The 12,809-nt window shown below is 66.4% G+C and overlaps 1 protein-coding gene across 1 annotated transcript; it reads left to right on the forward strand.

Moving 5' to 3' along the window:
* Window positions 1-4,878: 4,878 nt before the first annotated feature.
* Window positions 4,879-11,966, forward strand: LOC139790631 (bestrophin-2-like; the record flags this gene model as incomplete). Its single annotated transcript, XM_071732504.1, is given in 10 exon segments — window positions 4,879-5,025; window positions 5,028-5,081; window positions 6,105-6,200; window positions 6,364-6,388; window positions 7,572-7,780; window positions 9,116-9,156; window positions 9,158-9,271; window positions 10,654-10,731; window positions 11,614-11,766; window positions 11,849-11,966. Coding segments are annotated over 10 exon segments (985 nt in total), but the record flags the coding sequence as incomplete, so codon positions are not given.
* Window positions 11,967-12,809: the final 843 nt, after the last annotated feature.

Raw genomic sequence — 12,809 nt, forward strand, 5'->3', positions numbered from 1 at the left:
CCCCGAACCCAGATCGGAACCCCCCGGATCGGGACCCCCCCAAAAAACCTCCCGGATCGGGACCCCCCGGGGCTCGGGGTTCCAGGGACCCCCCCCCAAAAAAAAAAAAACCCCAAAAATGTCAGGATCGAGACCCCCGAACACAGATCGGGGCCCCCCGGATCGGGACCCCCCCCCCCCCAAAAAAAAAAACAACCAAAAATGTCAGGATCCGGACCCCCGAACCCAGATCGGGGCCCCCCGGATCGGGACCCCCCAAAAACCTCCCGGATCGGGACCCCCACCCCAAAACCCCCCGGATCGGGACCCCCCCAAAAGCCCCCGGATCGGGACCCCCCCCCCTCAAAAAAAAACCCCCAAAAATGTCAGGATCGGGACCCCCGAACCCAGATCGGGGCCCCCCGGATCGGGACCTCCATCCCAAAACGCCCCCGGATCGGGACCCCCCCCCGGGTTCGGGGTTCCAGGGACCGCCCCCCCCCCAGAAAAAACCCCCTGGGTCCCTTATATGGGGGGGGTCCCTTATTCGGGGGGGGGTCCCCAAGCCCCCTGGGTCCCTTATATGGGGGGGGTCCCCAAAATCCTGGGTCCTTTAATTGGGGGGGGTTCCCAACCCCCCTGCATCCCTTATTTGGGGGGGGGGTCCTTAAACCCCTGTGTCTCTATTAGGGGGGGGGGTCTCCAACCCCTTGGGTCCCTTATATGGGGGGGGGTCCCTTATTCGGGGGGGGGGTCCCCAAACCCCCTGGGTCCCTTATTTGGGGGGAGGGGGGGTCCCCAACCCCTGTGTCTCTTATTTGTGGGGGCTCCCCAACCCCTTTGGGTCCCTTATTTGGAGGGGGGTCTCCAACCCCTTGGGTCCCTTATATGGGGGGGGTCCCTTATTCGGGGGGGGGGTCCCCAAACCCCCTGGGTCCCTTATTTGGGGGGGGGTCCCCAACCCCCTTGGGTCCCTTATTCGGGGGGGGGTCCCCAACCCCTGGATCCTTTATAGAGGGGGAGGGGTCACCCTGGGGGGTCCCCAACCCCCTTGGGTCCCTTATTTGGAGGGGGGGTCTCCAACCCCTTGGGTCCCTTATTTGGGGGGGGGGGGGTCTCCAACCCTCTGGGTCCCTTATATGGGGGGGGGGGGGTCCCTTATTCGGGGGGGGGGTCCCCAAACCCCCTGGGTCCCTTATTTGGGGGGGAGGGGGGGGCCCTTAAACCCCTGTGTCTCTTATTTGTGGGGGCGGGTCCCCAACCCCCTTGGGTCCCTTATTTGGAGGGGGGGTCTCCAACCCCTTGGGTCCCTTATATGGGGGGGGGTCCCTTATTCGGGGGGGGGGGGGTCCCCAAACCCCCTGGGTCCCTTATTCGGGGGGAGGGGGGGGGTCCCCAACCCCTGTGTCTCTTATTTGTGGGGGGGTCCCCAACCCCCTTGGGTCCCTTATTTGGGGGGGGGGTCTCCAACCCCTTGGAGCCAAAGGGGGAGGTGACAAAGCCGGGGGGGGGTGGGGAGGTGACACGGGGGGGGGAGGTGACACGGGGGGGGAGGTGACACGGGGGGGTCCCCAGCCGGTCCGTGCAGATTCCTGCGGGTTGGAATTCTCCCCCTCGGGGCTGGGTCGGGACCCCCGGGGGGGGATCCCATGGTCACGTCTGTCCCCCCCCCCCCCCGTGGTCACTGGGGGTCCGTGCCCGTCCCCTCCCCCCAGGAGCAGGGGGGGGGGTTGGGGAGTTTGAAGTGGGGGGCGGAAGGGGAATGATGGGGGGGTCCGAGGGGGGGTGGGGAGGGGGCTGGGGGGGGGAAAAGGGGGGGGCTGGGGAGGGAATTGGGGGGGGGGTCGGTGTCTGGGGAGGGTGAGAATGGGGGAGATGGGAGGGGAGGGGGATTCAGGGGGGGTTGGGAGTTTGAAGTGAGGGGGGGCGTGGGGGGAGGGGAAAAATGAGGGAGGACCCAGGGGGGGGGTTGGGGAGGGGAAATGGGGGAAAAAAGGGGGGGGGGGCTGGGGAGGGGGGTTTGGGGAAGGTAAGAATGGGGGGGATGGGAAGGGAGGGGGATTCAGGGGGGGGTTGGGGAGTTTAAAGTGAGGGGGGGGCGTGGGGGGAGGGGAAAAATGAGGGGGGGTCATGAAGGGGGTGGGGAGGGGCTGGGGGGGGCAAATGGGGGGGGGGGATCTGGGAGGGGTTGGCACCTTGGGAACGTAAGAAATGGGGGAGGTGGGAGGGGAGGGGGATTCAGGGGGGGGGTTTGGGGAGTTTGAAGCGGGGGGGGGAAAGGGAACGATGGGGGGGCCCCGGGGGGAGGAAATGGGGGGGCTGCGGGGGGTTCAGGAGCTTCCTGGTGCCCAGGAGGGGGGGTCCTGAGGGGATCCCAGGGGCTGGGAGGGGATCTGGGTGCCCCGGGGGGGGGGTCGTGGTGTCCCCGGGGGGGGGGTCGTGGTGTCCCGGGGGGGGGTCGTGGGGGGGTTCATCCCCCTGCCCCCCCCCCAGATGGAAGATCTCCACGAGGATTTCCACATCGTGAAACTTCCACTGCTGCCCCACGAGGTGCGGGGGGGGGGGGACAAGGTCAACACCTTCTCCTCCCTCCTGCTGGACCCCTACCAACCCCCCAGCCCCGAATGACCCCCCCCGGGACCCCCCCCGGGGACCCCCCCCGACCTGGGGGGGGGGACGACACAGCCCCCCTGCATCCCTTATTTGGGGGGGGGGTCCTTAAACCCCTGTGTCTCTTATTTGGGGGGGGGGGGTCTCCAACCCCTTGGGTCCCTTATATGGGGGGGGTCCCTTATTCGGGGGGGGGTCCCCAACCCCTGTGTCTCTTATTTGTGGGGGGGGTCCCCAACCCCCCTTGGGTCCCTTATTTGGAGGGGGGGGTCCCCCCCTTTCTCCAAACGCAGCCCCCACCCCAGGGCTGTCACCCACCAGCACCCTGGGGGGGGGGAGTTGCTTTCTCATGCACCCCTCCCCCCCCCAAAACCTCGTGTCCCCCCCCCCCTCAGGGCTGGAGGGGGAGGGGGGCAGGTGGGGGACCCCCCCCCCCTCACAGGGACCTTTGTAAATAATAAACTTGGGAATTTGAGGTGACTCCGGGGGGGCTTTTTTTTTTTTTTTGGGGGGGGTGTTTTGGTTTTTTTTTTTGGGGGGTGTTTTGGGTTTTTTTTTTTGGGGGTGTTTTGGGGTTTTTTTGGGGGGGTGGGGTTTTTTTTTTTATGGGGGGCGGGGGGTGTTGTGGGGTTTTTTTGGGGGTGGTTTCAGGTTTTTGGGGGGGGTGGGTTTTTTTTTTTTTGGTGGGGTGGAGATGAGGTGTTTTTTTTTTGGGTGGGTGGGGGGTGTTTTAGGCTTTTTTGGGGGGGAGGGGTTTGGGGGAGGGGTTGGGTTTCTTTTTAGGGGGGGTTGGTTCTTTTTGGGGGGGGTGGCTTTTTTTGTGGGAGGGGGCACCTTTGGGGGAGGCACTGGGTGCTGAGGGGGTGGGGGCAGCCCCCAAACCCCTCCCTGGGGAGGGGAAACTGAGGCACGGGGGGGGGGTGGGGTGGTTTGTGACGTCAGCAGCGTTGGCCCCGGGCCCGGTGGAGGGGGGGGGGGGGGACCCTCATTAGCGCTCGGGGGGGGATTAATGAGGAAGGGGGGGGTTGGGAGGGGGGGGTGGTGGCAGCAGCCGCAGCGGTGGTGACAGTGCCACCCCCCCCCCCCCCGCATTGTCCCCACCCCCCGCTGGGATTTTGTCCCCGCGACCCCGCTGCTGGCGCGAGACCCTGGGGACAGCGCCAGCGACACCGAGGGGGGGGGGGGGGGAACGGGCCCCCCCAAGTGGCCGAACCCCCCCCCCCCCCTCCAGAACCCCCCCAGTTCCCCACCCTGTGCCTCAGTTTCCCCCTGAGGAGGGGTCGGGGGGTGGGGGGGGGGGGGGCTCAGGACCCGCCCGGTCCTTGAGGGGGGGGGGGAGGGACCCTCAGGTCCGACCGCCCCCCTCCCTCCCCCCCCTTCCCCTCGGGATCCCGGGCGTGTCCCCCCCCCCCCCCCGTGTCCCCTCCTTGGGGACAATTCCGGTATTTAAGTCCCCGAGCGGGGGACCGCGGCCCCAGAGCGGCGGGGACCGAGGCTCCGGCAGGTGAGGGGGGGGGGCTGGGGAGGGGGGCTGTTGTGGGGGGGGTCCCCAGCAGCCCAGGGAGGGGGGGGGGTGATACCTGCGGAGTCCCCAAAATGTCCCCAAAGGGGGGGGGGAGGGAGTGCGCGGTCAGAGTCCCCCGAGTGTCCACCTCCCCCCCCCTCTCGGGGCTTCGGTGTCCCCAAGCTCCCCCCCCCCCCCCCGCCAAGGTTTTGGGGTCCCCGGGGGTGTCCCCAAGCTCTGCCGGTTGTCCCCGAGGTGGGGGGTCCCCAAGGGGGTCCCCAGGGTGGGGATTGTCCCCGAGGTTTGGGTTCAGCGACCCCTGGCTCTGTGTCCCGTGTCCCCCCCCCCCCTTTGGCGGGAGTCCTCGTTGCCCCCCCGGGTCCTCAAGGTGTCCCCTCCCTCATTTGGGTGTCCCCGAGGGTCCCATTTCCGTGTCCCCAAGGTGGGGGTTGTCCCCCTCGCGTGGGGTTTAGTGACCCCGGGGTGTCCCTGTCCCCCCCTTTCCCAGACTCATTGGCAACCAGATTTTTGGATCCCCAGAATGTCCCCAAACTGTCCCCAGGGTGTCCCTGTCCCCCCTTGCTGGACTCTCATTGTCACCAGATTTTTGGGATCCCCCAGACCGTCCCCAAGCTGTCCCCAAGTTGTCCTCAAGTTGTCCCCAAGTTGTCCTCAAGTTGTCCCCAAGCTGTCCCCAAGCTGTCATTTCAGCGCCCCCCACCCTGGGTTTAAGGTCCCCAAGGTCCCTTTTCCCCCTCCCCAGGGTTTTGCCGCCGTCCCCCCGCCCCCCCACAAGGTTGCCAGGCCGTGCCCGCGCGTGTCCCCGAGGGTCACCATGACTGTCACCTACACGTCACGCGTGGCCACCGCCCGCTTCGGGGGTTTCTCGCAGCTGCTGCTGCTCTGGCGTGGGAGCATCTACAAACTGCTCTACCGGAGCTCCTCCTCTTCCTCACCGCCTACCTGGGGCTCAGCCTCGCCTACCGGTGCGGGGACACGCGGGGACACGCGGGGACACGGGAGGACACGCGGGGACACGGGGGGACACGGGGGGACACGGGGGATGTGGGAAGGGGGGACACAGGGACACCGGAGGTGTGGGGGAGTGGTGGGGATGGGGACACACGGGGTGTAGGGGGACACAGGGGGTCTTTGGGGACACGGGGACTCAGGGGACATGGGGAACACGGGGGGACACGTGGGGACACGGGGGGACACGGGAGGACACGGGGGATGTGGGGAAGGGGGGACACAGGGACACCCGAGGTGCTGGGGGTGGTGGGGATGGGGACACACGGGGTGTAGGGGGACACAGGGGCTCTTTGGGGACACAGGGGGGACATTGGGGAGATGGGGGACACACGGGACACGGGGGGACACGGGGGAACACGTGGGGACACGGGGAGACACGGGGGATGTGGGGAAGGGGGGACACAGGGACTCCCGAGGTGTGGGGGAGTGGTGGGGATGGGGACACACGGGGTGTAGGGGGTCACAGGGGCTCTTTGGGGACACGGAGACACAGGGGCTCTTTGGGGACACGGGACGCGGGGGGACAACGGGGTGACACGGGGGGACACGGGGGGACATGTGGGGACACGGGGGATGTGGGGTACGGGGGACACAGGGACACTCGAGGTGTGGGGGAGATGGGGACACACGGGGTGTAGGGGGTCACAGGGGGTCTTTGGGGACACGGGGACTCAGGGGACATGGGGGGACCACATGGGACACGGGGGGACACGGGGGGACATGTGGGGACACGGGGGATGTGGGGAAGGGGGGACACAGGGACACCCGAGGTGCTGGGGGGGTGGGGATGGGGACACACGGGGTGTAGGGGGACACAGGGGCTCTTTGGGGACACGGCGGGGACACAGAGGGTTTGGGTCCCAGAGGTGACCGTCCCCGTGTCCCCCCCCCGTGGTCCCCCCCGTGTGTCCCCCCGTGTCCCCCCGTGTCCCCCCCGTGTCCCCCCGTGTCCCCCCGTGTCCCCACGTTGTCCCCCCAGGGTTCCTGCTCTCTGAGCCCCAGCGCCGCCTCTTTGAGAAGCTTGTTCTGTACTGTGACAAATCCGCAAACCTCATCCCCGTCTCCTTCGTCCTCGGTGGACCCCGCGACCCCCCCCTGGACCCCCCAAACCCCCCCGGGACCCCCCCTGGGACCCCCGAACCCCCCCGGGACCCCCCCTGGGACCCCCAAACCCCCCCGGGACCCCCAAATATGTCCCCATCTCCCCAGTGTCCCCAGTGTCCCCGATGTCCCCTCAGGTTTCTACGTGGCACTGGTTCTGGAGTGGTGTTGGGGACAGTTCCACGGTGTCCCCAATGTCCCCATCTCCCATGTCCCCCAACATCCCGATGTCCCCGATGTCCCCATCTCCCCAATACCCCCAATATCCCCAATGTCCCCGATGTCCCCAGTGTCCCCATCTCCCCAGTATCTCCATTGTCCCCAGTATCCTCGATGTCCCCATCCTCCCCAGTGTCCCCATCTCCTCAATGTCCCCAACGTCCCCTTTGTCCCCTCAGGTTTCTACGTGGTGCTGGTGCTGGAGTAGTGGTGGGGACAGTTCCACAGTGTCCCCATGTCCCCAGTGTCCTCGATGTCCCAAATGTCCCCAATATCCCCAATGTCCCCATCTCCTCAATGTCCCCAATGTCCCCAGTGCCCCCAGTATCCCCAGTGTCCCCAATGTCCCCTTTGTCCCCTCAGGCTTCTACGTGGCGCTGGTTCTGGAGCGGTGGTGGGGACAGTTCCACAGTGTCCCCAATGTCCCCATCTCCCCAGTATCCCCAGTATCCCCAGTGTCCCCAGTATCCCCTCGATGTCCCAGTGTCCCCTTTGTCCCCTCAGGTTTCTACATGGCGCTGGTTCTGGAGCGGTGGTGGGGACAGTTCCACAGTCCCCATCTCCCCATCTCCCCAGTATCCCCAGTGTCCCCAGTATCCCCAATGTCCCCATCTCCTCGATGTCCCCAGTGTCCCCATCTCCCCCAATGTCCCCGTATCTCCAGTGTCCCCAGTGTCCCCAGTATCCCCTCGATGTCCCCAACGTCCCCTTTGTCCCCTCAGGTTTCTACGTGGCGCTGGTTCTGGAGCGGTGGTGGGGACAGTTCCGCAGCGTCCCCAATGCCCCCATCTCCCCATCTCCCCAGTATCCCCAGTATCCCCAATGTCCCCATCTCCCCAGTATCCCCAGTGCCCCCAGTGTCCCCAGTATCCCCTCGATGTCCCCAACATCCCCTTTGTCCCCGCAGGTTTCTACGTGGCGCTGGTTCTGGAGTGGTGGTGGGGACAGTTCACAGTGTCCCCAATATCCCCAATGTCCCCCATCTCCCCGATGTCCCCAATATCCCCAGTATCCCCAGTATCCCAGTGCCCCCATCTCCCAGTATCCCCAATGTCCCCAGTGTCCCCTCGATGTCCCCAACGTCCCCTTTGTCCCCTCAGGTTTCTACGTGGCGCTGGTCCTGGAGCGGGTGGTGGGGACAGTTCCGCAGCGTCCCCGCCCCGGACGGGCTGATGTTGGCCGTGGCCGGGAGCGTTGCGGGGGGGGACGCGCGGGGCCGTGCGGTGCGCAGGACGCTGATGCGGTACGGGAGCCTCGCGGCGCTGCTCGTGCTCCGTGCGGTCAGCACCGCGGTGTTCAAACGCTTCCCCACCACCGACCACCTGGTGGAGGCGGGTGAGCTGCGGGGGTGACGTCACCGGCGTGACGTCACGGCCTGGCCCCGAGAGGGGAGGGGAGGAGAGGGGGAGGGGGAGAGTGGGATGCGCTGGGGGGACTGGGAAGGGGTAGAAGGGGGGGACTGGGAAGAACTGGGAAGAACTGGGAAGAGATAAAAGGGGGAACTGGGAAGAACTGGGAAGAATTGGGAAGAGATAAAGGGGGAACTGGGGGGAACTGGGGGGACTGGGAAGGGGTAAAAGGGGGGACTGGGGGGAACTGGGAAGAACTGGGAAGAGGTAGAAGGGGGAACTGGGGGAACTGGGAGAATTGGGAAGAGATAAAAGGGGGAACTGGGGGGAACTGGAAGAATTGGGAAGAGATAAAAGGGGAACTGGGGGGAACTGGGGGGACTGTGAAGGGGTAGAAGGGGGGACTGGGAAGAACTGGAAGGACTGGGAAGAGATAAAAGGTGGAACTGGGGGGAACTGGGAAGAGATAAAAGGGGGGAACTGGGGGGAGTGGGAAGAACTGGGAAGAACTGGGAAGAGATAAAAGGGGGAGTTGGGGGAACTGGGAAGAACTGGGAAGAGGTAGAAGGGGAAACTGGGGGGAACTGGGAAGAATTGGGAAGAGATAAAAGGGGGAACTGGGGGGACTGGGAAGAATTGGGAAGAACTGGGAAGAGATAAAAGGGGGAACTGGGAGGAACTGGGAGGAACTGGAAGAGTAGAAGGGGAACTGGGAAGAACTGGAAGAACTGGGAAGAGGGAGAAGGGGGAACTGGAAAGAACTGGGAAGAACTGGGAAGAACTGGGAAGAACTGGGAAGAGGTAGAAGGGGAGACTGGGACACTGGGATGCACTGGGAGAACTGGGAAGAACTGGGAAGAAGAAGAAGGGGGAACTGGGGGGAACTGGAAGAACTGGAAGAGGGAGAAGGGGGAAATGGAAAGAACTGGGAAGAACTGGGAAGAACTGGGAAAGAGATTAAAGGGGAACAGGGGGGAACTGGGAAGGGGTAGAAGGGGGAACTGGGGGGAACTGGAAGAACTGGAAAGAGATTAAAGGGGGAACCTGGGAAGAACTGGGAAGAACTGGGAAGGGGTAGAAGGGGGGACTGGAGACACTGGGAGTTCCTGGGGCTCAGGTTCCCACGGCCTCTGCGCTGTGACGTCATCAGAGCCGTGACGTCACCAGCACCGTGACGTCACCAGGCCCCGAGGCTTCCGAGGGGAGGGGGCGGCGCGTGACAACCGCGGAGTGGGGGGGTGGGGTGGGGGTTGACCCCCCGGGTGTCCCTGCCGCCCCGTGACGTCACGGCCGGCCGCCTGATGACGTCACGGCCGGGCAGGGTTCCTGACGCGGGAGGAGCGGCGGCGCCTGGAGGGGCTGAGAAGGCCCCTACAACAAATTCTGGGTCCCCTGCGCCTGGTTCGGGGCCCTGGCGGACAAGCGCGGAGAGAGGGGAGGGTAGCGGGACGACTGCGCCCTCAAACTCCTCATGGAGGTGACCCCGGGGGGACCCCGAGACCCCCAAACCCACCCCGAGTCCCCCCAAATCCCCCCGAGACCTCCCAACCCCCCCCGAACCCTCTCAAGCCTCCCCAAATCCCCCCCGAGCCCCCCAAATCCCCCTGAGATCCCTGAGACCCCCGACACCCCCCCGGGTCCCCCCAAATCCCCCCAGGACCTCCCAGCCCCCCCGAACCCTCTCAAGCCCCCCCAGGTCCCCCCAAATCCCCCCCCGGACCTCCCAACCCCCCCGAACCCCCTCAAACCTCCCTAAGTCCCCCCCAAATCGCCCCCGAACTCCCCAAATCCTCCTGGGATCCTGAGCCCCCCAACCCCCCCCCCGGGTCCCCCAAATCCCCCCGAGACCTCCCAACCCCCCCGAACCCCCTCAAGCTCCCCAAATCCCCCCCGAGCCCCCCAAATCCCCCTGAGATCCCTGAGCCCCCAAACCCCCCCCGGGCCCCCCCAAATCTCCCTGAGATCCTGAGCCCCCCGACCCCCCCCCCCCGGGTCCCCCCAAATCCCCCCGGGACCTCCCAACCCCCCCGAACCCCCTCAAGCCTCCCCAAATCCCCCCGACCCCCCCAAATCCCCCTGAGATCCCTGAGCCCCCCAACCCCCCCCCCAAGCCCCCCAGGACTGCTCCCACTCCCACTCTTCCCATCCCCAGCCCCCTCCCCCCCAGGTCCCCTCGTGCCCCTTCCCAGCATTCCCAGTCCCCCCAGTTCATCCCAGTTTCCCCAGAGCTTCCTCCCCAGTGTCCCCAGCTCCTCATCTTCCCTTCTACCCCACCCAGTTCTTCCCAGTTCCCCCCAGTGCATCCCAGTTTCCTTAGCTCCCTCTCCCCAGCTTCCCCCCCCCGCACCCACTGAGATCCCCCCGTGACCGTCCCTCCCCTTGACTGTCCCCACCCGTGTCCCCACCGTGTCCCTCGTGTCCCCCCGTGTCCTCCCGTATCCCACCCGTGTCCCCCCATGTCCCCCCTGTGTCCTCCTGTGTCCCCCCGTGTCCCCCCCGTGTCCCCCCGTGTCCCCCCCGTGTCCCTCCCGTGTTCCCCCGTGTCCCCCCTGTGTCCCCCCCGTGTTCCCCGTGTCCCCCCTGTGTCCCCCCGTGTCCCCCCGTGTCCCCCCGTGTCCCCCTACGTGTCCCCCCGTGTCCTCCCGTGTCCCTCCGTATCCCCCCGTGTCCCCCCCGTGTCCCTCCCGTGTTCCCCCGTGTCCCCCCTGTGTCCTCCTGTGTCCCCCCTCCGTGTCCCCCCCGTGACTGTCCCCACCCGCCCCGTGTCCCCCTCGTGTCCCCCCCGTGTCCCCCCGTGTGCCCCCGTATCCCACCCGTGTCCCCCCGTGTCCCCCCGTGTCCCCCCGTGTCCCCCCACAGGAGCTGAGCCGTTTCCGCAGCCACTGCAGCCTCCTCTTCCACTACGACTGGATCAGCGTCCCACTGGTGTACACCCAGGTGGGCACTGGGAGCACTGGGAGGGACTGGGAGGGACTTGAGGGGGGCGGATGGAGGACAGGAGGAGGGGACACAAGGGAGGGGACATGGGAGGGGACATCAGGGAGGCTGGATGGGGGGACAGGAGGGGACAGGGATTGGGGACAGGGACAAGGGACAAGGATTTGGGGGGCAGGAGGGATGGGAACAGGGATTGGGGACAGGGACAGGGACTGGGGGACTGGGACAGGGATTGGGGGGACAGGAGGGGACAGGGACAAGGACTGGGGGGCCAGGGCCAGGGATTGGGGCCAGGAAAAGGATTGGGGGGACAGGAGGGACGGGGACAGGGACTGGGGGGACAGGACAAGGATTGGGGGGACAGGGACAGGGATTTGGGGGACAGGAAGGGACAGGGATTGGGGACAGAGACAAGGACTGGGGGGACAGGAGGGACAGGAACAGGGACTGGGGGGACTGGGACAGGGATTGGGGACGGGGACAGGGATTTGGGGACAGGGCCAGGAATTGGGGGGACAGGGACAAGGATTTGGGGACAGGAGGGGACAGGGACAGGGATTGGGGACAGGAAGGGACAGGGATTGGGGACAGGGAGAGGGATTGAGGGGACAGGGACAAGGATTTGGGGGGCAGAAGGGATGGGAACAGGGATTTGGGGGGATGGGGACAGGGATTGGGGACAGGAAGGGACAGGGATTGGGGACAGGGACAGGGACTGGGGGGACAGGGACAAGGATTTGGGGGCCAGGAGGGGACAGGGACAGGGATTGGGGGGCCAGGAGGGATGGGATGGGGACGGGGGGACACGGGGCACGCCCTGAGCGTGCTGGGGGCGATGGGGACACGGAGGGGACACGCGTGGGTGACTGTCCCCTCGGCCAGGTGGTGACAATCGCCGTCTACACCTTCTTTGTCACCTGCCTGATCGGGCGGCAGTTCCTGGACCCGGCCCAGGGCTACGCGGGGCACGAACTGGACCTGGGGGTCCCGATCTTCACCCTGCTCCAGTTCTTCTTCTACGTGGGGTGGCTCAAGGTGGGGGGACACGCGTGGGGGACGGGGGGACGCGGGACACCCACCCAGCCGGTGGCTCTGGGACACGGTGACCCCCCCGCAGGTGGCCGAGCAGCTCATTAACCCCTTCGGGGAGGACGACGACGACTTCGAGACCAACACCTTGATCGACCGCAACTTCCAGGTCCCCCCAAAAACCCCCCCGGGGGACCCCAGGACACGCAGGGGACACGGGGGGGACACGGGGGGGGGGGGGAAAGGGAGATGGGGGGGGTTCGGGGGGGGGATCCCAGGGGTTCTGGGGGGGATCCAAAGGGTTTTGGGGAGCGGATCCCAGGGGTTTGGGGGGGATCCCAGGGGCTCGGGGGGGATCCCAGAGGTTCTGGGGGGATCCCAGGAATTTGGGGTGGATCCCAAGGGTTCTGGGAGACCCCAGAGGTTCGGGGGGGATCCCAAGGGTTCGGGGGGGATCCCAAGGGTTCTGGGGAGGTCCCAGGGGCTCGGGGGGTATCCCAGGGGTTTGGAGGGGATCTCAGGAGTTCGGGGGGGGACCCAGAGATTCAGGGGGGGATCCCAGAGGTTCTGGGGGACCTCAGAAACTCGGGGGGGATCCCAGGGGTTCTGGGGAGACCCCAGAGGTTCGGGGGGACCCAGAGGTTCGGGGGTATCCCAGGGGTTTGGGGAGGGGATCCCAGGGGTTCGGGGGGGATCCCAAGGGTTCTGGGGAGGTCCCAGGGGTTTGGGGAGGGGATCCCAGGGGCTCGGGGGGGGTCTCAGGACTTCGGGGGGGATCCCAGAGGTTCTGGGGGGATCCCAGGAATTCGGGGAGGATCCCAAGGGTTCTGGGGAGACCCCAGAGGTTCGGGGGGGATCCCAAGGGTTCGGGGGAGATCCCAGGGGCTTGGGGGGAATCCCAAGGATTTGGGGGGATCCCAGAGTTTCTGGGGGGATCCCAGGGGTTCAGGGGTGATCCCAGGAATCTGAGGGAGATTCCAGAGGTTTGGGGGGGACCCAGAGATTCAGGGGGGGGATCCCAGAGGTTCTGGGTAGATCCCAAGGGTTCA

The sequence above is a fragment of the Heliangelus exortis genome, unplaced genomic scaffold (assembly GCF_036169615.1).
Source record: "Heliangelus exortis unplaced genomic scaffold, bHelExo1.hap1 Scaffold_106, whole genome shotgun sequence".
NCBI classification, from domain to species: domain Eukaryota; kingdom Metazoa; phylum Chordata; class Aves; order Apodiformes; family Trochilidae; genus Heliangelus; species Heliangelus exortis.